The 26,767-nt window shown below is 32.4% G+C and overlaps 1 protein-coding gene across 1 annotated transcript in view; it reads right to left on the bottom strand.

The window, feature by feature from the left end:
* Nucleotides 1–26,767, bottom strand: part of LOC110025686 (FAD-dependent urate hydroxylase-like) — a 27,839-nt gene extending 1,072 nt beyond the window's left edge. Inside the window, exons 1-6 of the mRNA XM_020726295.1 lie at nucleotides 26,615–26,767; nucleotides 26,344–26,490; nucleotides 12,809–12,877; nucleotides 12,515–12,677; nucleotides 1,005–1,236; nucleotides 149–454 (exon numbers count right to left, since the gene is read on the bottom strand). Coding sequence (XP_020581954.1) covers nucleotides 149–454; nucleotides 1,005–1,236; nucleotides 12,515–12,677; nucleotides 12,809–12,877; nucleotides 26,344–26,490; nucleotides 26,615–26,688 — 991 coding nt within the window. The 5' untranslated portion in view covers nucleotides 26,689–26,767. The remainder of the gene's footprint in view (nucleotides 1–148; nucleotides 455–1,004; nucleotides 1,237–12,514; nucleotides 12,678–12,808; nucleotides 12,878–26,343; nucleotides 26,491–26,614) is intronic.

The following is a 26,767-nucleotide window of genomic DNA, read 5'->3' on the forward strand; positions in this document are numbered from 1 at the left end:
ATCCAATATATATATATGTTTGGATGTAATCGGCTGGACTAGAATTAATTTCATTTATTCAAGTAATATTAGTAAAGGCAAGAGTAAAAAATACTGATAATCAAGGAAATCAACCAGCAAGAAATCAAGTCGACATAATTAACTGAACCTGCAAGTGCTTCACCCAAGCATCGAGCAAGCACAACAGCATCCTCAAGAGCAGAGCAACCACCTTGGCCAATGTCAGGAGTCATTGGATGAAGAGCGTCGCCTGCAACACAAACATTATTCTTGCAGATATTACCCCACAGCAAATCAAAGGGCCAGCGGGACCTCAGAGGAGCAGAGACCAATCCATTGCTCAGATCACTGTTCTCAATCACTTCAATCACTTCTTTGGGCGTCTTTGAGCTCTTAAGCTTGTTCAGCATCAGTTCTCTCATTTTCTGAGCGTTTTCTTCTGCTTCCTTCTCAGCTGAGATGGCAATGAGGAGATCTTCTATTAGTTTTTGACATCAGCGTTAGTTAGGCTTCCTTTTGCTCAATTTTTAAACAGCAATGAAAAAGAGGTTGTTTTGATTAAAAAATAGACATGTTTTATCTTTATTTACCCCAAAGGGTACATAAAAATACACTTTATAACAGAAGAATCAAAAGTACATCCCATAAAACAGTTTGTATAGACTTTTGATGGGGCATTTGCAAACACAGCAAACAAGTCTTGTCTATTTATAAGACTCACACCCAAACTTTTATATTTACCATAAAGTACTCAAATCTTTAATATCACATAAAAAATAACACTATAATTACTGTCTAAATGTAAAATACTTCTTGTCATGCTTACGTTTAAAACAGAATGTAAATATCAAAGTTTTGATGTGAGATATGTAAATTAATATGAATTATCTGCTACATATCTAAAGTTTCCAATTTTGATTGAAAAAAATAAAATAAAAAGAACATGTCTGCCAAACAATGCATTTGTTGTGTGTGTTAAGAGTACTTTGAAATAATGGGGTTACCTTGATTTGAAGGAGACCAAGTGAAGAACCAATAGAGAGTGTCCTCATCACAGTGAGACATACCAGCTCGGAAGCCTTGTCCGAAAAAATATTCTATGTGGCGGCGGTTTAAGATGGAAGATTGAGGAGGGTTTATGAGGCCTCTACAAGCTGATCGACCGGAGAATGATGGTGGTTTGAGTCCTAACCATCTGGCCACAGCGGAATTTACTCCATCACAACCTATCAATACCTGTGATGCATATGTAATAGTAGTCAAGTGATTTTAAATGGTAATACTCACTGCTGCCATAAGGGTCATCTTGATAATGCTTTTTTGATGTCTACTTTTATTTTCAGAATTAAAAAAATAAATTAAACATATTTTGTTTACTTGTTCAGAAAAAAAAAATAGCAATGCCGAATAGAGTTTTTTCGAAGGAGATTTAGGATCTGTTTGGGGTAGCGGTTTGAAAAAGCAGTTGTAAAGTTACTGTATAAGAAACTGTTGTTCGAAAAACTGTGGTAACTATCATAGGTTTATTTTAATTTCAAAAAGTCAGAACGCAGTTTTGGCAGCCATCACATTTTAATAGGTACCATAGAAATTTCTAGAAAGTTGTTCACCAAACAGAACTATGGTGGAGGTCTGAAAAACAAAGTAGCCAGAAAACTGTCCCAAACGAACCCTTAAGGTCCGTATGAAACGTTTTTCATATTTTGTTTTTACATTAATGTTGTTCAACATTTTAAATCAAAACAAAAAAAAAATTATAACACCCCGAGCAACTCTAAAAAAAAGATTTATCTACATGTCTATAAGTACTTGTACCCGCAACAACTTTAAAAGAAGTTATTTTCCTTCAACATCTTTATGAATTCTTGTACAAATATAGCTACAGCCGCTCTAAGTGTTAAATGGTTTATGAAAATTATGAATTTTATGTATTATATTTAGTAAATAAATTTATTCTATATCAGTTGAGTAATATTTAAGATTACTTCATCATAAAGTGTACAACAGTTATTTTACTAAACACTACAATGTAAAAACTAAAAATAAATAATCATCTACAATGTAAAAACTAAAAATAAATAATCTTGTAAAATAATGATAAAAGAAACCTCAAAACATTGAGGGACGTGTTGGTGAGTATAGATGAAATAACAAAGATTAAAATTAGATCTAGTACATTAATTATTAATTAAATTTACTTCCAACAAAATCAAAAGCGTAAGCATGTTAGTAAAGGCTACTCACTAATATTTTATAGCTATGTAATGTTCAAGTACTTGATATTAGAAAGACTTAATACAATACTCTCATTTATATTTATATAATTATTTGATTGGTTTTGAGATATAGTATGAATTACGTTTAAATTGGCAAATTCATAATTGTTTTTCTATTTAACAAGAATTTGACTGTTATTTTAGTGAGTGATAGCATAATCTTGATCAAGTTTTTGCTGATTAAGGGTCTGTTTGGGCCAGCTACAAGAAACAACTGTAAAACTACTGAAGAAGAAGCACCTGTTCAAAAAGCAATTGGAAAGTCCTACAATGTTCCTCAATCTTTTCACGACGCTGACGCTCTTGAAAGTGGTGGTGATCATACTTTTATTAAAAAACTTTGCAAAAAAATGGAAAATATGCTCTTATTCTCACTGAGGTTGAAACCAGCACTCTTGCGTCCTCTTGGCATTTTGCTCTAGTGGAGAAATTCCTTTATGGTCACCCAAAAATAGAGATCATTCCGAAAGAGCATGATGCTATGAAGCAATTGGGCAGTTAGAATATTTGCTTACTTGACGGTCGACATATACTTATTCAGTTATCTCACGATTTCGATTACACTCACATTTTTTTTCAAAAAATTATCAAGATCGACAACAATTTTATGAAAATTCTGAAGTGGACTGTCAATTTTGTTGCTAACAGTAACTGTCTCAAGGTTGATAGTCCTACGCTTGTTGTCACCATACCCTCTGTGGCTTGTGTGTTATTTGAGAGTGATATCACTCAACCAGCTCTGGATGAAGTGTTGATTGATATCACTCACAACGGGTATTGGCAAAAAAGTTGAAATAGAACCACACTCTCCTTATTGCTCTCATTGTAGTATGTTTAGTATGTTTGACATTGTAGTATGTTTGACCACAATTCTACTATTTGCTATCGATTGCATCCTCATCTAAGGTCAAATATCGTTAAAGATCAGCTATCTACTATCTTTATTGAGAAGGTGAAGCCAATCCCCTTTCCAACACCGCAGTTCCAAATGAAGAACATTATACTATAAGTACAGATCCAAATGTCATTATACCACTCACTGTTATTGTATTGAAGAAGACTCACTTAAATGCCGAGACTCGCGAAAGTGCTCCTCCAATCCGATAAAAGATCAGCTGGTACAACAAACATTTGCTTCTAATGTTCAACAACCTACACAAGTTCAGCACACTTTAGACCAATCCACTGATCAAGTGAGCCAATATTCGGATGAGGAATGACAAGTCTATTCCAGGAGGAAGAAGAAGAATGGATGCCGACTCGATCTCGGGAATTTATTGGATGATACATTAGTTAATACCGATGATACATTGGTTACTACTGGCAATGGCACTCATTTGAACAATTTATTAGCTGGCTCCTTCCTTAGAACTAGAGGCAGAGGCAGAGGCAAGGCAAAATTGGGTCGCTCTCTAGCTACATGATACTTCGTAGTTTGACATTTTTTGGTTTTTTCTTTAGATCTATCATGTTTTTTTCTATATTTTCTCTTTTTGGAACCATTTGATGTGTTGGTTGTCCTGTGGGCAGGGTGTCATACTTGGGTCCTCCCACACAATCTATCTATACGCTACTTTCTATTTAATATATTAGTCATTAGGCTTTCTCAAAAAAAAAAAAAAAAACACTACTATTATCGGGTCCCAAGCCCTGAATGCAAAAAATAGAAAATTGCAATAGGTGGTAGTCGACAGCTAGCATAAAATTATTGTTGAAAAATCATAACATGAATTATTTAAATTATTATGCAAATGCTAGAGCATCCCCTGGAAGCAATGCACAGTATGCAAGAGTCGCTACACCGACATCTGGGTCTAGTGTTAAATAAGGAAGGGTTTCCACATTATGAATGGATGTAGGCAACAAAGTTGGTCCATGAAACTAATATTATGATAGGATCTTAGAATATAAACACTCTCACGGGTAAATTAGTAAAATTAGTATATATTATAGTTCATAGAAAGATACATATCTTATGCCTTCAAGAAACTAATGGGCTAGAGAAAAAGTACAAGGAGATTGATAGCTTAGATTTTAAACTTTGGTATTAAATGGGAGTGACATTAGAAATGATGTAGGTATAATTATAGATAAGTATTTGAAAAATAATGTTGTGAAAATTAATTGAATTGGAGATAGAGTTATAAAATTAAATATTATTGTTGATACTAAGATTTTCAATGTTATAGTGCTTATTTTCTTCAAGTAAGTTTAAATATATGTTCAAAAGAAAAATTTTGGAATGACCTAGAAGAATTAATAGAAATAATACCTCTTGAGTAAAAATTTTTTATAGGAGGAGATTTAAATGGACATGTTGGTAGAATGACAAGATTTTAGAAATATTCATGGTAACTATAATTTTGGAGTGATTAATGAAGAAGAAAGAATCATATTAGATTTTACTTCAACTTATGTTTTTGTTATTGTTAATATTTTATTTAAGAAAAAGGATGGACATATTATTAATTATAATAATGAATATGATAAAACACAAACTGATTATTTTTTATGAGAAAAAGAGACCTTCAAGAATATAAGGATTGTAAGATCATTCCAAATAAAAATTTAAGTGTCTAACATCGATTACTACTTCTGAATTTTAAGATGAAAAATTATAAGATAAAAAATATAATGAAATATTGTCATGGAATTAGAAGAGAGTACCTAAAAGACAAATAAAATTATTTTTATGAGTAAACTTCAATATTTCAAGATTTAGTGATGTACAACAATGTAAGGCTATTTGTATAAATAAAGATTATATTTTTATGAAGGAGAATTAGTGGTGCATGAGATCATAAAAAATTATAAGAATTTAGTAAAGGCTGAAACATATTCAAACTTTCAAGAAATGAAGTCAAAGGTTCACTTACAAGAGCCCAAGCAAGAGCTCAAGAAACTCCCAATTAAGAGTTTAATAAAAGGCCATCAAAAGAGCTATATTAAAAAAAATGAATTTACATTTTATTTTTTATATTTCAATTTTAGTTTATAGAAAGTTTCAATTTTCAAACTTCGAGGCTTCATGGCAAGTCAAAAAAAATTAGAAAGATGGTTAGTACCTTCCTCCATTAATGGCCACCTACCACCTTTCAAAATTTCCTTCTTATATTGGCATTTTTATTATTGTAATCTTTATAAACAAGGTTGATTTATAATGACATTTGATTAATTGTTGAATAAAATATTTGAGTGTTAATTCCCTTGTTCGTACTTAATGCATGGTGGCTTCAAATGTTGCATTTTTTTAGTGAGATTAGATATTTGTCTTTGTCTATCTTTTATGTTATCCACTAATACTCTATAGTACTTGCTCCTAAAATTTTCACCACTCCTCATCCATATCTTAAGCTTCTTATAATATCAACAAGCAAACATTAAAACCATCACAATTATTCTGAAACCCTCTTCATACCTCTCGACTAAAGTAGACAATATTAGGGACTAGTTATGTTCTTTAATCCTCAACACCATTGTAAACCCATTCAAAACAACTCATCTACTTGAGATCATATGAACACATCCTAAGCTAACCACCAATAATCATTTCTAGCCCTTTATCCAAATCTAATACCAATTTTACAATGAGATATTTTAAATCAACCCAAACTAGTCTAAGACAAGCTAGTATTGGTAGTTTAGCCACCATCCCCTCCTAAATCTTTAAACATTTCACCAAAACCTCCACATCATATCTTTAGACCTAATAACAAAAATCAATAACAAATCTCAGCACATTATTTTATCAAAAAAGCCACTCACCTCCATCATATTTGGTGTCAAAATGAGGCCCCGTTTGGGAGGCTATTTTTGCGTCTTATGTATTTTAGAATTGGAGAAGTCGCATTTGGGAACCTTTTATTCTCTTGTGTTTGGTGGATGCGGACCCGCATTCCTCGAATGGTGAAATGAGGGGTGGCGAAGATGAGAGGGGTGGAGGGGGGGGGAGGAGCGTTTCGCGACTAGTGCTCCATTGCGAGGGGCCTCTAACGTCACCGCACCTTCAGATTTCAGATAATCCCACTCCCCTTATCTTGTGTATATCCCTCCCCCCTCTCGTTTGTCATCTGTGTCGTCAGGGCAGATACCCAGTTCCGCTCTCCTCCCTCCATTGTCGGTGCAGCGATTTGATGCCTACCTCTAGTGAAGGTTTCTTATTTATGGATTTTTTTTGCCGTTAATTTGCTACATACTCTGTGTTTCTCTTTTTCTTCTGTGAAATTTTTTGTGCTTGTTCTGCATATGCATCCAGTGATATTTGATGGTCGATTTACTCGCTCTTTTCTATACATATGTGTAGATGAAAAATTTGGGAGGAGATTTCTGAGCACCTGTTCGTTTTTTTCTTTTTGTTATAATATTTGGCTAATGTAATTGCATATGGTTTAATACAAAGTTCAAGTTTACAGGACAGATAAGTTAGCATTATTTAAAGTTATCCTGATCAATCAGTAGAATCAATATAATGAAATATATATGATCACTGTACATATGTTTCTTTAAGAATTATTTGTGGACTCGTTCTACATATGCTTACTTAATTGGTCAATTTGCTTGCACATACGTCCTCTACAAAGTTGATTAACATTTTAGGGGGAGAACGTTAAACACTGTATTCTTTTTCTAATATATGAGATAGTTTTATGAATGCAATTACATGTCTTAATGCAAAATTAAAGTTTGCATGATAGATAAGTTAGCAACATCTATATCTATCCTAATTAACGAGAAAAAATTATGCAATAAAATATATATGAGTATTATTCATTTGTTTTTTATGAAATCCTTTTTTTATTCTATGAAATACTTTTACAAATGAAATTGCATATGCTTTCATGCAAAATTTTAGTTTCCATGATAGATAAGCTAACAACACTTATAACTATCATGATTAATCAACATATGCTATGAAATAAAATATATACGAGCATTCATCTGTTTCTTTAAGAATTCTCTTTTTAAGTATCTAAGAAACCTTTATAAATAAAATTGCATATGTTTTCATGCAAAGTTAAACTTTGCATGATAGATAAGTTAGCAGTATCTATCATTATCCTGATCAACCAATAGAAGATATGAAATAAAATATATATGAAGATTGTATACTTACTTATTTAAGAAATCTTCGTGAGCTTTTCGACTACATATGCATGCACTTATTTTACTCGGTCGATTTGCTTGGTACTACCTTCAAAATGTAGAGTAATATTTAAGGAGGAGAATGTTAAGCGTTGTTTGTTATTTTTAGTTTTTCTGAGAGTTTTATAAATGAAATTGCATATGCATTATTGCAAAGTTGAAGTTTAAACGATAGATAATTTTGCAGCATCTATACATATCCTAATCAATCAGTAAAAGATATAAAATTAAATATGTGTGAGCATTGTTCATCTATTTCTTTAACAATTTTTTGTGTGTTTTTATGCTTGGATATATGAGCACTGCTTTGCAGTTTCTCTGATAAATTTTTTGGTTGATTTGCTTGCAATTGTCTTCTTCTCAATGTAGAGTGGAATTTTGAGAGAATTGTTGAGTACAACATTCTTTTTAAGTCTTTCTGAGACATTTATAAATGAAATTGCATATTCTATGATGTAAAATTAATTTTTGCATGATAGATAAGTTATCAACATCTTTATCTATCTTGACCGACCAGTTGAAGCTATAGAATTAAATACATATGAGCATTGTTTATTTGTTTCTTTCAGAATTTTTTTTTCATAGCTATATGAGCATTGTTTTGCAGTTTCATTGAAAAAATTTATGTGTCGAATTGCTTTATCTTGTCTCTTCTTTACTGTAGAGCAACATCTAGAAGAGAGAATGTTGAGCATTCTTTCTTTTTTCTAGTTTTTGTTAGACTTTTATAAATGGAATTGTATATATTCTATTGTAAAGTTGAAATTTGCATCTTAAATAAGTTAGCTGCATCTTTATCTGTTCTGATCAACCAGTAGAAGCAATGAAAAGAAATATACATGAGCATTGTTAATCTTTTTATTTCAATTTTTTTTTCATAACTATATGAGCACTGTTTTACAATTTTTCTAAAAAATTTTGTTGGTCAAATTGCTTGCACTTGCTTCCTCGTCAGTATAGAGTAACATTTTGGGAAGGGAATGTTGAGTAATCTTTCCTTTTTATAGTTTTTTGGAGACTTATATAAATGAAATTGCATACACTTTGTTGACATAGTTGAAGTCGCATATAGATAAGTTGACAGCATCTTCACCATCCTGATTACCCAGTAGAACCTATGGAATGAAATATAAATGAGCATTGTTAATCTGTTTATTTTAGAATTTTTTGTATGTCTCTTCTGCATAGATATATGAACACTGTTTTACAGTTTCTCTGAGAAATTTTGTTGGTCGGTTGAGCACTATTTCTTTTTTTTAGTTTTAATATTTTTTTATGGAATAAAATAAATATGGTTATGTTTTGATGCAAAGATGAAGTTTACATGAGATATAAGTTAGCAACATTCATCCTTAATCTGATCAACTAGTAGAAGTAGAAGTTGTGAAATGAAATAAATATGAGCATTGTTCATTTATTTCTTTCAGAATTTTATATATACTTATCATGCAAACGCATTTTTTGAGGTTATATGTCGGATAAAATATCACCCACCATTTGTCAATTTTAAATTGATGTGGATATTTTTTCACAGATACTACCTGTTGCTAGAGAAAACGTTCAAGTTCTTAGTCGATTTGGAAAATGGTGATTATGGATAGTCTTTTTGGTTGAGAGATCTCACCGAGCTCTAGCTATTCGCTCGAAGAACAAATTTGGCTAGCGTGATAGAAGCAAAAAATTGATTATTGGAATCTTATCTGGCATGTAATCTTCAGGTTTGAATTGATGCATTCATATGCAGAATAAACACATAACAAAATTCAGAAAAAAATATATGAATGATGCTCATATATTTTATTCCATAACTTTTACTGGTTGATCAGGATAAGTATAGATGTTGCTAACTTATCTATCTTATAATCTTCAACTTCGCACAAAACATATGCAATTCCATTTATAAAAATCTCAGAGAAAGTGAAAGGAAATCAGTGTTTAACTTTCTTCCCTTAAATTTTTACTCTACACTAAGGATGAGAGGCAAGAGCAAGCAAATCGAGTAACAAAATTTCTCAAAGAAACTGTAAAGCAGTGCTCATATATTTATCCATGTTGACATATGTTGAGGTGGAGTAGAAGATATTAACTTATCAAGCATGATTCTCGAGATTTATATCATTTTATTACTTTGGATGGTTTGTGGACCCGTTGGTTGCCTGGTTTCTGTTTACAGTGATGCTTTCAAAGTGTGATTTGGTGGGCACATTTCACATTTCTTGTGTAATATTTAGTAGAGCGATGATAAAACAAAAACATAACAAAAGACTCAAACGATTACAAAATATGAATATTAAAAAAAACGATCATACTAGTTTGACACGGATACTTCCTGGTCTTTATGTCTGGAGAACAAAACTGATGATCCTTGATGAAAACATTTTTTATATCTATTTTGATTTTGAGCTCTACTTTAATTCTTTTTGTCATATTTTTATTTTCTCTTAATGTATTGTTGTTTTACATGCTAAATTATGTTGATTTATTTTTTTTTATTTAGATATCAGCTAGGTAAACAAAAAGGTGGGATATCGACTACTTGAGATAGGAAGCAGATAATTTTTTGTGATTTATGCTTGAGGAAGGTAAAAAAAGCCAATAGACCAAACACACATTTCAATAAGGAAGGTTGAAAAAATATAACGGAACTCTTTCAAGAGAGAACTAGTAGACTATATGACAAAACTCAGCAGAAAAATAAACGATATCAACCTAAGAAGGACTAGAAGTTGTGGAAGAAGCTAAAAAGACGGGCCACTGATTTAGGATGAGACTCCATTAGGAAAATAGTTGATATATTTTAGAAGTGGTGACAAGAGAGTGGTGACAAGAGAAAATTTCAGTGAGTAGAAAATCTTACATTTAATATCACTTACATTAAAATTTTGTTTCAAGTTTATCAATTGTAGGATTTACCAAATACAATAAAATTTAGACTTGCTGACATTGACCCGGGGTTTGAGGAGAAGCTAGATACTATGTTCCTCAGTATTGTAGCAACAAGTGACAATGTTTGGGCAACAACAAAAGAGCATATCCCTAATTTGGATGAGCTTGAATGTGCTCACTCCAATGAGGTCTATGAGGAACAACCAGGTGAAAGAGATAATGTGGAGTCCAGTCACTCCAAGCGACCTGCACCCTCAACACAAAAAGGGAAAAAGAAAACTAAAGTTAGGGCAGCTCATTTGTCCCAACAAATATTACAGTTGGTGAAAAACTGAACCAAAATCGCTTCAAGTGCTCGTACTGCTCTACATGCATACCCAACAATGACAGATGTTGTCAAGCTACTTGACTCAATTCCTGGAAATTTTTATGACATGCACCTCTACTTATTTGTCGTAAAACATCTTGAGGATCAAAACAAGCGGAGGCTTCCTTCACGCTGCTCCCTAAACGAAAGATTCCTTACCTCCGTTATTTTTTAGAGAGTCAGACTACTTAAATGACATGCACCTCTGTTTTTTTACTTGTTGCTTCTTAAATCACAAAGTGACTATTTGTAGTATTTGACATTTCTATTAGAAACTATGACTATTGTGTACTATTTCTGACGTTATATTATTTGTAGATTTCAGTAGTTAAGCCGCTTTCATTGCGCACAAGTTGCCACTATGTCAGATGTTATCAAGCTACTTGACTCAAGTTAAGCTAAGAAGACGAAGAGCTTCAAGTGAAAAGGCTAGGGCACACGAGTTTAGCGAGGGCGCATTAAGAATTTTTTAGAACGGGAACACGGAATGCAGCTACAAAACCACGGCCCACAATATTATTAGATTCCAAACCGTGGTTCGAACCGCGGTATCAAACCGCACGAATCAAACGGCTAATTATGCTGGTTTGTTTCTAAATTTGGTTTGGAAAGTTGAAATAAATGCATTCTAAGTTTCACAAATCAAGAGTGTGAAAATCGGGTTCTTATGCTCGATATGATAGTAGATGAAGACAAATAAACTTAAAATATGAAGTTACATGGAGCAAATGTGTAAGGGTCAAGGGCATTAGTATTATATTAAGAAATCACATTAGTGATTTTTTATTTCTTTTATAATTACGTGACTAATCTTCACTTCCATAATGATTTGAACAATCTCACCCTCGAATGAAAAACATCAAGAGCCTTCATTCCCCTTTGAAAAAAAATTTTAAAACTATTAAGTATAAATAAATCAAAATCCTAACAAATCAAGTAGTGTTTACATTGAAATACATTGAAATCACTTGGTTTTGATTTTTTTTTTTTTACCGTGACAGAAGTTGTCAATGGTCATTAAAGCCAAAAACCACATTCGTGACTCAATCCAAGTTGACCAACTAGCCTAATACCAATCATTTGGAAGATGAAATATGGACAATATAATATTTTCATAAAAACCTATCAACCAATAAGTTTATGCCAACAGATAGGAGGCACAACTGATATATCACAAATTTAACTCTTATTTCAAATTCAATGCATTCCTACTTTTTCACCCCAATAAAGATCTCTACAAAATAAAGCATGTGCTAAGAAAATTCTCAAACTCCATCCAATTTGGTTTAAATTTTGGATAGTTAATGTGAATTTTCTCAACCATATGGCATTAATTAGATTGTACAGTTTGCTAGGAAAAATTTTGTTGTGCACTGGTGCTATTTCATGCTTCTGTAATCCATTAATTTCTGTTAGGAAATGTTTATTTGTATAAGCTACAAGATTTTAGGTTATAAATTGTACTTCTAAATATTAATATATTGCCCAATCCTTTTTTTATTGATTCTTAATCCATTTGGTCGTTTGTAGATCAAAAATATATTTTAGAAAGTGCTGATTTATTTTTTAGTCATTTTGTATGTGAAAATGAAAATATCCTTTTTGAGAAATTTTAATAATACTGCTTGTACGGCTCAAAATTCATACTGATTTCTGACCACATCCAGCCAATTAATAGAACTGATAAACTCATCCTTTCTCAAAAGCGTGTTTTCTTTCTGACTTCAACAAATCAAATGAGCCCTTAAATTGGTCCAACATCGATTTGTTAACATAAACTTAACGCGAGAGAAAGAGAGAAAGGGAGAGAGACCGAGAGAGAGAGAGAGAGAGCTATACATACCTTAGTTTTAAGAGTAGAGCCATCGGCCAGATGCAATAGCTTGAAATTGCCAACCTTCTCTATGTAAACAACCTTTGACGAGAATCTTATCGTTTCAGGTGGTAGATCCTTTGATAATGCCTCCAACAAAAGGTTTCTCTTCAATGAACGGGCTTCAAACTTCCTGCACAACGAATATAATATATATATATATATATATATATATATATATATATATAGATATAGATATGTTCTACATTAATACATTTTCGCATGCAATTTTTATATAAATGGACGTTTGTTATAGAAACGAACCGCTGCTCATGTCCAGGAAATTCTTGTTCTGTTATTACTTCTCCAGTTGTCGCAGAATTCATAACTAGCCTGCATAAAAATAAAATCTAGTAGGGAGCAAAGAACATGCCAAGTAAAACAAGATTAATGCTTCCACAAACCCAGCTATTTTCGGATGTTTCAGCATAGGTTTGATAAGTACTCATTGGAACTCAGTGTCACAACCCGGCCTGATAGCTTAGAATTAACTAAGTCGGAAACTGGGTCAGATGGTATTATTATTTCTTTAAATCATACAATAAACCATCATAACTTCCAATAATAAAAAGAGCCACTAAAAAACCTTTAGGTACACTAATTGAAAAATTAATTCATCCAAAGAAATAATATAGTTTGAAAAATAAAAGAAAATCACAATCCAACTAACAACAATACAATATCAATCTGAAATAAACAGTACACGGAATTAGAACTATGACAAACAACATATTACAATATATCAATAGTCATCTTCCTGTAAACTAAGTCCCTCCTTTCAATCATAACAATATAGTGTTGCCTAAAAGAAACAATTAATTTCAACAATAAATTTTTTACTTGATGAGCAATTACAATTTTATTATGTATTAAATTAATATGCAAATGCTATCCTAAATGCACAAAAAAATGTTCTTTAGTAATTAATCAAATAGTACACTTTCATTTTAAATTAACCCTTCATGTTTCAATTTAAGTATATATCATTTTAATATTCTCCCTTCATTTAAAAAATCATATCAAGATTATCGTCGCATTCGAAAGTATCTTAAGAAAGTTGTACCTGTAGGTAACAACAAAAGTTTGTGCTCGTAGATATCCTTAAAATTTTACACTCAAAATTACATATTTATTATTTCCATTTTCTTTTTCGTGCACGGGTAAAATAGCATCCCAAGGTAGTACTATAAAGGGATAAATCCTTATTGACTTAAACTTTTACTTATCATTTCATATACATTTAAGATCATTTAAATGTACTTTTATATGTTAATATTTTCTTTTTATTTGTGAGACATCATTCAAACATTCAAAATGCAAATAATAAATGATACATTTATTTTTAAAATATTATTGTATGTTCATTTTTTATCAACTTGAAATATAACTTCTAAATAAATCAAATCCAATACCAAATAATAAAATAATTAATCACCTTGAGCTTAAGAAATGATTCTATCAAATACTTTAACTTAATTTATTAAACTGGATTCATGGAATTAATTTATAACATAACGCTTAATATCTATGACTTTGATTGCATTTAAAGATTAACTTAAAAAGCAAAACCCTAACTTATTGCCCATTTGGGGCGATTAAAATTGTGGGCGGCATTTTCAAAATGCCGCCATCCCGTTTGGTTAACATGTTCGCAAGGATTTTATCTAAACGCGGGTTTCAATTATTTAATAAACGGTGTCGCAGAATCGACCACATGGCATGAGTTGAGTTTTCATGTTTTACCCCTCTGCCCTCGACACGACCCCTACGGAGGATCTCCCTCGCTCTCGCCTCCCTCACTTTCGCGTCTCTCGCACTCTCCTCCCTCGATCTCTCTCGTCCACACTCGATAATCTCCTGTCACTCTCGCCTTCCTCTTCCTCCCTTCTACAGTGTGTGGTAGTTATTCATGTGGTAATTTTGCTTTCACCATGCAAATTTTGGGTTTCTTCGTGAGAAATTGGGTTTTTAATTTGTTTAGGATTTACAAAGAATTTGATTTATTTTTTAGCATTGTTATAGTGATTTGTTTGTCTATGGAGGGAGTGTCACGAGGTGTGCTTGTTCTGGAGCATTGGAGCATTTGTTCTGTGTGGGTTGATGGTAGATGTGAGTTGTGAGCTGTGCTTATGGTGGTTGTGATGGGTTGGGTCTGTGTTCTGGTGTACTTGGGTGTATGGGTTGGGGGTGGATGTGAGCTATGCTTGTGTGTGGTGGCTGTGAGAGGTGTTTATGGTGGTTGCAGTGACTTGGGTGTGTGTTCTAGTGGCCTTGGGTGTGTGTTCTAGTGGCCTTGGGTGTGTGGGTTGGTGGTGAATGTGAGTTTTGCTTGTGTGTGGTGGTTGTGAGAGGTGTTTATAGTGGCTACGATGACTTGGGTGTTTGTTCTGATGGCCTTGGGTGTGTGGGTTTGTGGTGGATGTGAGTTGTTCTTGTGTATGGTGGAGCTGGCTATGGTGGCTGTTTATGCTGGCTATGGTGGCTTGGGGTGTGTGTTATGGTGGCTTGGGGTGTGTGTTATGGTGGCCTTGGGTGTGTGGGTTGGTGGTGGATGTGAGTTGTGCTTGTGTGTTGTGGTTATGAGAGGTTTATTATTTGTGCACTTGTCCAGAAGCACTATTATTGAACATTACATATTATTTTTTTCTCTTTACATATAGAATTGGGGTAAGATATGTAAGTCATGTGATGCTTCATAAAACTAGTTTTATGCTCTTGCAGAATAGTGAATTTGAGGAACTTTCAATTTCTTGGAAAGTTGATATTGGGGTTATTTCTTTTATGTTCTTTATTTCATGTGAATGTGTGGGCTTTCTCCAAGCTCTTCTATTTTGTGCTTTTGTTTATTTATTTGTCAATCTGTAATGGTATTTAATTTGAATTTTTTTATTCTCATTCTATAATGGTCTAACATGTTGAGCTTGTTATATGTTAAGTTATTTTATTTAACTGTCAAAACTTCAATTAGTTTCAATATGGCTAAGATGAAAGAAGAGGGTCCGTCAGCAATGTGGGATAAGGAAGTAACAAACATTCTTTTGCGATCTTTGCATTAAATAGATTGAGGTTGGAAATAGACTTATCACATATTTTAACAAGTAAGGTTGGCAAATATTTCAAAGAGGTTCCAAGAATTGATTGGAAGAGGGTATGGTGAGCTAAAATTCAAGCAAAAATTGCTAATGACTCGCATTACATGTTATTTTTCAAGATAAGTTTCATTAGCGCATTATGTTTACTTCAGAATGTAAATAGTGTGTTGGGATTGACATCTCTAATTTAAACATAACTATATTGGGGCAATTGACGGTACGCACGTGGATGCCCAACTACCCAGGCATGAAAAGGTGACGTACATTGGTCGGTGTGGTTCAGCTACCCAAGATGTGATGGTCGTATGTGACTTCTACATGTGCTTCACATTTATGATGGTCGGATGGGAAGGGAGTGCACAAGACAGCCGTCTTTTGCCTATACAACAAGGAATAGTAGACAGTGTTTCCCTCACCCACCTCTAGGCTAGTTTAGATTTTCTAATCTATTAGCTTTCATTATCAATAGACACCAATAGTGTCTTTCGTAACAGGTAAATATAATTTGTGGATGTTGAATATCTCTTATAGAAGGGAAATCTAAAGTCATATCCAGACACCAAATACCACATTCCTAATTTTGAGAGACAAAGTGGAGTCACCCATGGCAGAAAAGTAATGTTCAACAAACATCACTCTTCCTTAAGCGAGGTGATTGAAAAAACATTTGAGGTTTTGAAGAAGAAATGGGTCATCTTACGCGATATGTTGACATACTCATTTCCTAAACAGGTACATATTGTGGTGGACACCAAGACGCTCCTCAATTTCATTAGACGATATCCCTCTTGATTAAATACAGACTTCAGTATGACTGACGATGACTAGATACATATCCCGTCTGAAACATTCAAATTCCAAGTTGGGCGGTCAATACCAGAGGTTGTGATGGAGTGGCATGAATCTGACACCCTGGATGGCGAAGGTGCAGCGGAGATGGCTACTATGAGGGAGCGTATCACAAATGCTATATGCAACTGTTGATTGACCCAATCTTCAATCTTGAATGGACTTGTCTTGTTAATTTAAGAACTTTTATGTTTATTGTGTCTCAATTGTATCACAGATATTTTTGGATTTTAACCTTTCATGTGATTGTTTTTTCTTTATTTTATGTTTGATGCTTTTATGTTTTTTTTATTATGGGCTTGTGGGATATATGATGAGACTTTGGAACTTATGGGTTTTTCTAGATTGGCTATTGCTCGATGTTGGTTAGTGTTACATGTGAAATCTCAATGAAGGCAACGAAGTAGATTTCTTCTTGTCATGTTTTTGGATGGCTTTTTTTTTTGTGTATATGCACAATGAAGGCGACCAAATGCCTCTGTTCTTTTCGGAGCAAAGAGTTTTTAGGCTACTCTAAATGACCTTTTTTGGTGATATGCACATGTGACACATGAGTATGTGGGCTAAATACAACTAAGAACTCATTTCTTTAGAATGTCAACTAGCGTATTGTATTGACAGATTAGTTGGTTGGTGTGGTTTGTTCTCTGAGTCCTCACACCTGCTATTTTTTTTAATTAGATTTTTGTTTCTTTATTCATTTCTGTTTCTTATTTTCAATTTTCACGTTTTTTTTTATCATCTAATTTTATGACTGACATGATCTCTTTTGAATTATTGTAGGAAGGAAGATGAGCTTCATATTTTCGGGGAACTCCGGACAAGTGCTATGCCCCTGTGGACAGCCGTCTTTGTTACTCACATCATGTCGGCCATATAGCTATGAGCGGCAGTTCTACAGGTGTCTGCGGTGGGCAGACGGTCCGGACAAGTGTGAGTTCTTCAAATAGGCAGACAATCCGGCTGATTCCACTGCCGATAGTGATCGGGGTTTAACGGTATCTCGGTTGGACAACGTTGCTTGGGGTTTGACGGTATGCCAACCAGACAGCATTGCTCGTGACATGCTTCTGCATTTTAAAATGAATATTATCAAACTTTTAATTATAATTTTAATATAATTTTTTTTTTGTTAGGTTTCTTGATACTCACTTTTAGGTGGGGCGTATATTCCTTTTTTTGTACTATTATGAAGTAATTTTTTTGGTTTTAAACTATCAAATGTATCGTCATTATAGCTTTGTTGTAAAGGACACAACTGTGCAGTGGCAGAATGATCATTTATTTAAAAACAATTACAAATTAGCTGTTTTATGAACTCACGAATCAAACAGCTAAACAGCTTATCCAGATAAGGGGCAGAATGGTCATTTATCCAAAAAAATATAGAAATCAGCTGTTTTCCAAACGCAGAAACCAAAAAATCAGCTAGTTTATCAAGATAAGCTGCTTATCTGGATAAGCTGGATAAGTTGCAGTTGCCCCAAACAAACCCTTTGAAGTTGTTTGATTTGGCTCTTCCATTTTCCCACATTCAAGTCATTCCCTTAGCACAGAGCAACACCGCATAGGACCCAAGGTTCCTTCCTTCCCTTCTCTTCTCCATCGAAGAGGATTTGTATGCAAGGCGCCTCACTTTACGGCTTCCCTAATTGTTTTCCGAACGCATCTCCTATGCAGATTCAACAGTGACAACCTCACACAAGCCTACAAGTGACAGCGTCAACTTCACCTCCCAAATGCATGAACATTTATTCTTTTTTTCCTATTTCTCTTCTTCGCATCATTTCCCGCAAGCCATGGCGTCGTCTTCCCCTCTTTTCATATGGCATGAATCACCTTCAAGCCCTCGACATACCTATCACACACATCTTCAGATGTTTAATGAACGCGTCAAAGTCACTCATCGATCTTCGACCTATATTTAAAGCCTTCTTCCCCTTGACACTTATCATTCTCCTTGAAATTTGGTTAGCATTTGTGCCGTCTAATTCTTCCTTCTCATGAAAAGCTCTCAGTTTCTTCTTGCTCTCCCACCTCTAATTTGTTTGATTCGAATGAGGCACTAGTTTCTAAAGTGTAACCATAGAGATATTTCCGTTCGAATCAACTCGATAATTAATAAATTGTATTTACTTATTTATTTATTAAAGTTATTATAATTTCCCCTCTATATAACAATTTCATCATCAAAATTTGAAAATTAAAATGAATGCAAACACACCTCGGTTAAACAATTGTGGATATCTTCCATTTGTATGACATTTTATCCTAAGTTGCATCAATTTATGATCCATGCTTCTATATAATCTTTACAAATTGAATCTCCTAACATCATAGTCTAACATCCTCTAAGACTCTTATATGTATGTCAAATCAGGTTAAATAGCAACTGAATCTACAATCACTCTATGATTTATGAGCAACATATTTCCTAAGTGGAGAAGTATGAAAAACATTATGCACTCCCTACATATGAATTGGAAAAGACAATTTGTAAGCCACAATTCCAATCTTTTCCACACTCTCATAAGGATCTCCCAACATATGAATTGGTAAAGCCAATTTGTAAGTCATAATTCCAATCTTCTTCACACTCTCATAAGGATCAATATATCTTGGACTAAGCTTTCCCATCCTCCCAAAATGTTGCATACATTTTAAAAGACTGATTTTGATCAAAATAAATTCTCTAACTTCAAGCTCAACTAGTCGGTGTCTGACATCATTATATTCCCTTTCTCTATCCAAACTAGACTTTAATCTATCCCTGATCAATCGAATTTTTTCAATAGAATTATTTATTAAATCTACACCAATGTTTCTTTTTTAAACTTGTTTCAATGCAACACAGATGTGTCTTGAAATTTCTCCCACAAAGGGCCTCATATGGAGCCATATCTTGTCAGAAAACTATTATTATAAACAAATTTTATTAGAGTTATATGTGACTCATCCTTCACCAAAATCAAGTAAACATGAACGAAGATCCTCCAAATTTTGAAAAATCCTTTCTGATTGACCATCTATGTGTGGGTGAAAAGTTGTACTAAAAATCAATCTTATATCGAAAGCCTCCTGAATTTTCTCCATAATCTGAATGTAAAACTGTCATCTCAATTTGAGATTATAAGCTTTGATATCCCATGCGACCGTACAATTACACGAATATAATTATGCTAACTTCATCACATGATCTATTTATCTAATGGGTAAGAAATGACAGACATGGCAAATCTATTTATAATAATCCCGAGAACATGTCCTTGTTTTGATCTATGCAATCCAACCATAAATTCCATGACAATCTTCTCCTATTTACACTTAAGAATTGGCAATGGACACAACTAACCTCCAGGCCTATGATGCTCTACCTTCACTAGTTAATATGTAGAGCCCTTAGTCACAATTTCTGCCACACTCCTCTTCAATCCTAACAACAAAAATATTTCATTAAGATGATACATTTTATTACTCATTGGGTGAATAATATAATCATATAAGTGTGCCTCCTCAAGAATTTTCCTCCTCGAACGATCAACATCTATAACATAAAGCCTTACATTATATCTCAATAGTTCATCCATGTCTAATACACTTTTCCGAATTACTAGCCTTAACCTGATCCAAAATCTTATGAACAATGATATCCGTATTTAGTGAATCTTTAATTTTGTCCTTCAAAGTAAATTGAATAAGTAGTTGATTTAACTGAATTATATTCTCATGATTATAATTATCACTGACAACTCAAGTCTTTCTATACCTTTGATTAGCTGCTCTTGCTAAGTAATCAACAAATTTGAACTACCTGAAGCCTTCCTATTCAGCGAATCTACAGCTACATTTGCTTTCCCTGGATGATACTGAATATCAAGATCATAATCTTTAATAAACTCCATCAATCTCCACTATCTCAGATTGAACTCTTTCTAAGTAAAAATGTACGTCAAACTCTGATGATCCATAAACACATCACGCTTAATTTCATATAAATAGTGCCTCCATATCTTACGTACAAGCACAACTCCTGTTATAAGTCATGTGTGAGATAATTTCTTTCATGGTTCTTCAACTGTCTAGATGCACATACAATAACTTTTCCACGTTGCATAAGCAATAACTTTTCATATCAACTAAGTTATCGAGAAAACTTCAATGGTCATCATAAGAGAGAACCTCGATGAAGATCATCATACCCACATGAGTTGGATTAAAAATGGCAACACAATGATCTCCGATAAAATCAAAATCATGATTTTGATCTCTTTAGCAGATTCAAATACTAAATACATTGGATTTTTATTTATATGCCATAGTAGATGTATCAGTTTATTGATATATCCTCTTTGTGTTTAAACATTTTGAATTAATTTAATAATTTGTTTTAATTTAGATTGATTTAATTGTGGATCCTATTTAGTTTAATAGTATTAGTATATCATTTTTATTTACACCATACTCTTATTGCTTTATTTGGTCATGAAATCTTATTATAAAATTTAACTAAAGAAAAATTTACAAACCCAAATGTTGGATCTTAAGATTGGCTAGAAAGTTGCCCAATCTAAGCAGCCTAACCCAATCAAAAATTAGATTTGGGCAAAGCGTAAGTAAAATAAACTTGAGTTAACAAGCCCGTCTTCTTTGAAAATTAAACTCTTTATTCAGCTCATCAGATGCCTTGATTTCTTAATTAAAATGAAAATCTATGGGATAATTTTAAATTCTTCTTTATAAAGTTGCATATCATCCTCGTATTAGTAGAACAAACATAATTTTTTTAAAGGTTGTCGCACTATTATCTTGCTCATTAATATGAGCTTAATGTGAGAATATTGAGAACAGCAATCGTCACATTTTGATTATGAGGAAAAGGTCGTCATGAGGGATTACATTGCGTATATAATTAGCAAAAAAAAATCCTAGAAATAAGAGTCATGTCTCCTACAGAACAACAATCATTGTCTATAGAGTGAATGCCTCTTCCAAAGTCTAACGAACAAATTGAGGATCAGGTAAGGAAGAAGAAATATGAGTCTCTGTTCTAGGAACCGCATTATAAGTCATACATATATATATATATATGTATATATATATATATGTATATATATATGTATGTATATAAGTATATATATATGTATGTATGTATATATATATCTATAGATATAGATATATATTCTGCTCACCTTGAGGCATTGAAACATCATTAGAGAAATCAGAAAGAAGACAAGTTATGGAAAACGAGTGATGGAGATCTCCATGTTAAGTTGTAACTGATTAGCAGAATGAAAAAGTCCTCTTGAGGGGCCATCATAGAAGTCTTAATGGAAAAGAAATAAGTATTTTATCTATTTTGGAAACCAAGATCTTCAATTTTAGTATGAACGTAATCTTCAATTTGAATATAATGAACAGAATCATTGGCAAATTTACTGTGAGTAATGTCATGCCCAAAGATGTGAAAATGATTGCAAAACCTCAAAATTGTCTTAAGATATTCATTATCTTGAATACTAATTCAAATAGTGTCCTCAAAAGTTTCAGTGAAACCAATTTCTTCTAAAAAAAGAGCAACAAGGGATATCAACATGTAATGGATTATGAAGCATAAATCCAATAGAATAAAGCATAGACTGCTTAAAGAGGTGAAATCTTAAGTGGAATAAATCTATCAGAATTGATGCAATAGGAATTCAAGTGGATAAGTCAAAATAAGAAACCATTTTACCAAACTAGATAAAAATTTCATAAGAATGAACAATATTGATTTACCTTGATAGGATAATGGAGGAATATGTTGAATGCTGTAATTTAGAAAATAAAGTTGATTGCCTCGGTCTTTATACTCAACAAAAAAAGAGTGCTTGCCCAATCGATATTAAGCCACTTGAGCAAAGGCAACCTACTAGCTGTAGCGATTATGGGAGAAGGAGGCGGATGATATTATCAGAGGCAGGTTTGGCAAATGAAGTTAGCAACGTTGGGCTAGATGAGGTGATTCAACTTAGACTTGAAGGTCCAACGAAAGCTATAAACGGATAAAAGAGCTTAAGGCTTGGAGAAACCTGCAAGGGAGGAGCCTCTTCATTGCAAAAAAAGCTGTAAACACCCTAAGGCCAATAAAAATGGAAGGCTCAAAAGCAATCTTGGAGCACTTGTAGGTTGAAGATAAGCTCAAGATGACAAACTCAATAAGTTCAAAAATACAAAATTAATATTCAAGGTCCATTAGCTTAGGGGTGTTTATAAAGATATATTTCAATATATATCGTGTCAATTAAAACCCATAGATATTTGTTTATAATTACTCCAAAATATATTTTAAACATAATAAATTTATTGCATATTTTTAAATAATTAATGCCAATTAAATTTGTTCAACTTTTCATATTTAAGATTTTATTGTAAATATTTTGCACTAGTTTTATTAATTTTCAATTAATGATAAACTTTTTATTTTTGGCCAAAAATTTAGAAATATGTTTCATTTATCATAGTACTAATGTATTAAACTTCATTATTTAAAGGAGTGTATTCCTATATTTCAAGGTATTTTTGCAATGATTGATTAAAATCTAGAATTGCACAAAATTGAAATTTAGACCTGCTTTGGAAAATATTTGTTAAAACAAGATCTCTTAGTTTACTATAGTGTTTTATAATAGCATGCTAACATATCCAAGTTATTCCAAAAAGTTTCACTTTTTCTAGGCTATTTAATATAGCTGAAAAATCTTATAGATTTAGAAACATCATTTGTCAAGAAATTCAACTAAAAGATCTATAACAACTAGCTTGACATTGAAGATTTTTTAGGTAGCAAATGGAAGATGTTCTTGGCCTCTTTGAAGCTCCATTTTTATTATAATTGTGGGATCATGAGCACAATCATTTTTTTTGGAATTGTAAATGATAAATTAAAAAGTATGCAGCTCGAACTCAAAACCTTAAAAATAGAATATTCTCCTTTATACAATGAGCAAGGAGTGCTTTCACAATAGCCGTTCAAGATATGAAATGAGAAGTCAGATCATTTAGAGAAAGGTCTAAGGTATTCAAGTAGAAAGTCTCCTTAAGGTTTTAGCAGGCTCTCTCTCCCTCCCACCCCACCTCTCCCTCAGTCCCTCCTTCCCTCCCCAACTATATGTAGACGGTTGAAATCATAGTAAAGTTAATAAATTAAGATGGGATGAAACAAATACTTTATATCTTGCTAATATAACCATAGTTTTACTCAAAAAAAAATATTTTTTATGAACATTTGATATATTTGAAAAATCCTATAGAATAACAAGCATTATTTGTCAAGAAATTCAACTAATATATCAATAACAACTAGCTCGAACTTGAATATTTTTGGATAGCAATTGGAAGAACTACTTGGCTCTTTGAAGCTCCAATTTTGTTATAATTGTGAGATTAAATGAGCACAACAATTCGTTTTTTGGAATGATGAATGATAAATTACAAAAGAAATACCTTGGACTCATTAAGATGGAAACACAATATTTTCCTTTAGCCAATGTGCCACACGTGCTTTTACAATGACAATTCAAGATAATAAATGAGAAGTTTGATCTTCTAGAGAAAGATCTAAGCTATTAAAGTAGAAAGCCTCCTTAAGGTTTTAGCCCTCCCTTCCTCCTCAACTATATGAGGAGAAATTATTGTAAAAGTTAAAAAAATTAAAGAGGGATGAAACAAGTATTCAATGCTAATACATCAAAGTTTTTACAAAAAAATAAAATAATAAAAAATTATAAAAAAACATTTCTAACGAACATTTGATATATTTGAAAATCATATAGATTGACAATCATTATTTGTTAAGAAATTTAACTAATAGATTTATAACATCTATCTTGACTTTAAAAATTTAGAAATTGGAAGAAGCTTTTGGCCTCATTGGAGTTCCAATTTTATTATAACTTTTGGATTAAATGGGAACAACCATTCTTATTTTGGGAACAAAGTATGTAGCTCAAACTCATAACCTTAGAAATAGAATATTTCCTTTAAACAATATGTTGTGAGTGATTTCACAATGACTATTCAAGATATGAAATGAGATGTTCCATCATTTAGAAAAAAATCTAAGGTATTAAATCAGAAAGTATCCTTAAGGTTTTAGCAATCTTCCACTCTCCCCCTCCCTCCCTCCTCAATTATATGAAGTGGAATCATTGTAAAGGTTATTAAATTAAGGTGGGATGAAACAAATATCTAAAAAATAATAGCACATATAGTAAGAGTATATGCTAGTAGCCTAGTAATGGTACACTGAGGCGTTGGTTGGTTGCAAGTATTAGCCAGGATTCATGTTAAATCCTTACCAAATAATTTTTTAGCCCGCTACCTTCTTACCTTCATTTTACTCTCATTTTAGGATAAATCTCATATATAGTAAATCCTAGTAAAGTAGAATTTACAAGATTTATTTATCCATATAGTGCCTCTTATTCTCATTCATTTAAAACATAAATTTTAAGAATATCAAAAAAATAATTTACTATGAATTCACTATGTTTAACATTCATCAAGCAAAATGGGCTTTAGTATCGAATGCCTCCAGAATTTACTAAATGCATCTTGTAGCGAAACAACCCCAATGTCAAAGGCCAAAAAAACTAAAGCAAAAAATTATCTATATAATTCGAGTAAAGTTGGTCGGGCATCTATTTATCAGTTGTAAGTCCTCTCTAGTCTGGGGTTCGATTCCCCTCGAGTGTAGAGTGTGGTACTCGAATTATAGCCGCATGAGGATAATCGGGTATATATATATATATATAGACACACACACACACACATACTAAGCATAGAAAGGACAAATTTCATAAAGGAACTTATTTATTAATTGTTTTTGCAATTGAAATCATAATAATAAAAAATAAATAAGTAGAGGCAAAGATGTGGGTGTAACTCACATTTCAATTAAAAATTATTTTTTTTGTAAAACACATCAACAGTTGCACTTTAGATAAAAAAATAAATTTAAATTAATATGTTAATTTTTTGCCAATTTATTAAAACTATTTTTTAATTCAAAAATTAAAATTCTAAAACTATGTAAATTAAGAAAAGGTTAGGATGAAGTTATATAGAAATGAATGAAATTAAATTACTACAGTTATATTATTTATTAATTTATGTATAAGTTTAAATTAAATTGAAAATATATTTAGTTTTGTTGTAAACTGGAGAAAAGAATTAAAGAAGATGAAGATGAACACTATTTGCGAGAAAGACCACTTTGAGCATCATCAAGATAGATTTTTGGAACATGCACCAAACTTCTAATTTAGACATTTATAAAAAAAAAAGAAGTGCAAATCACAACAAACCTAAATAAAAAATAAATCCTTAAATTAATATAAAATCTAAGTTAGAACTAACAATAAAAATAGATGAAATTATAATTAAATTTAAGACCTAACTTCAAAAACAAATTAATTCATTATTTTCAGATCATAAAATAGTTAAACATTTTTTTTTAATTTAGATTAAACTTATACATAAATAAAAAATAGATCTATAGTGATTTAATTTCATTTATATCTATATAACTTCATCCTAAAATATTCTTAATTTACATAATTTTAAAATTTTATATATTAAATTAAAAAATAGTTATTATAAATTGGCAATAAAAACTAACAATGTAATTAAGAAAATATTGTTTATGTAATACGCAACTCATAGGTACATTTTATATAAAAATTTATTTTATGCGACTATTTAATTTTTCTTTATGGTTCCAAATATAAAAGTAATTAATAAATAGATTTCTTTTTAAAATTTGTCTGCATAACAATTAACTTCAATAAAAAAGCAAACAGGTCAGGCATAGAAGATTACCCTTGAAGGAGGACGTGGGTTTCTCGGAGAAAGTCACCGACGCCGAGTGCGTCGAGGGCTTTCCAGGCATTGGGCCATGCTAGGATAGCGAAGCCGGCAGCTCGGAGGGAATCGGAGGACTCCAGCACCAAGCTTCTTATACCCTTCCTGCAACAAATCTATGAAATCAGCAATCAGAGAAGTAATTAATTTAATTTGTGTTCAAAAAAAAGAAATAAGAGAGAAATTAAAGGAGAGCAAGGGAATCAATATAAGAAGAAGAAGCACGCACCGGTGAAGGCCGAGGGCCGTGCCCAGGCCTGAAACTCCTGCACCAACAATCACCACTTCTTCAATCTTCTCCATTCGTTTTTACGTGTTGGGGTACGTTAACCTCCGGACAAGAGAGGGGGAGTGGAAGAGGTAAAGGAGAGGGGAGTAGTGG

The sequence above is a fragment of the Phalaenopsis equestris genome, unplaced genomic scaffold (genome assembly GCF_001263595.1).
Source record: "Phalaenopsis equestris unplaced genomic scaffold, ASM126359v1 Scaffold000325, whole genome shotgun sequence".
Taxonomy (NCBI): Eukaryota; Viridiplantae; Streptophyta; class Magnoliopsida; order Asparagales; family Orchidaceae; genus Phalaenopsis; species Phalaenopsis equestris.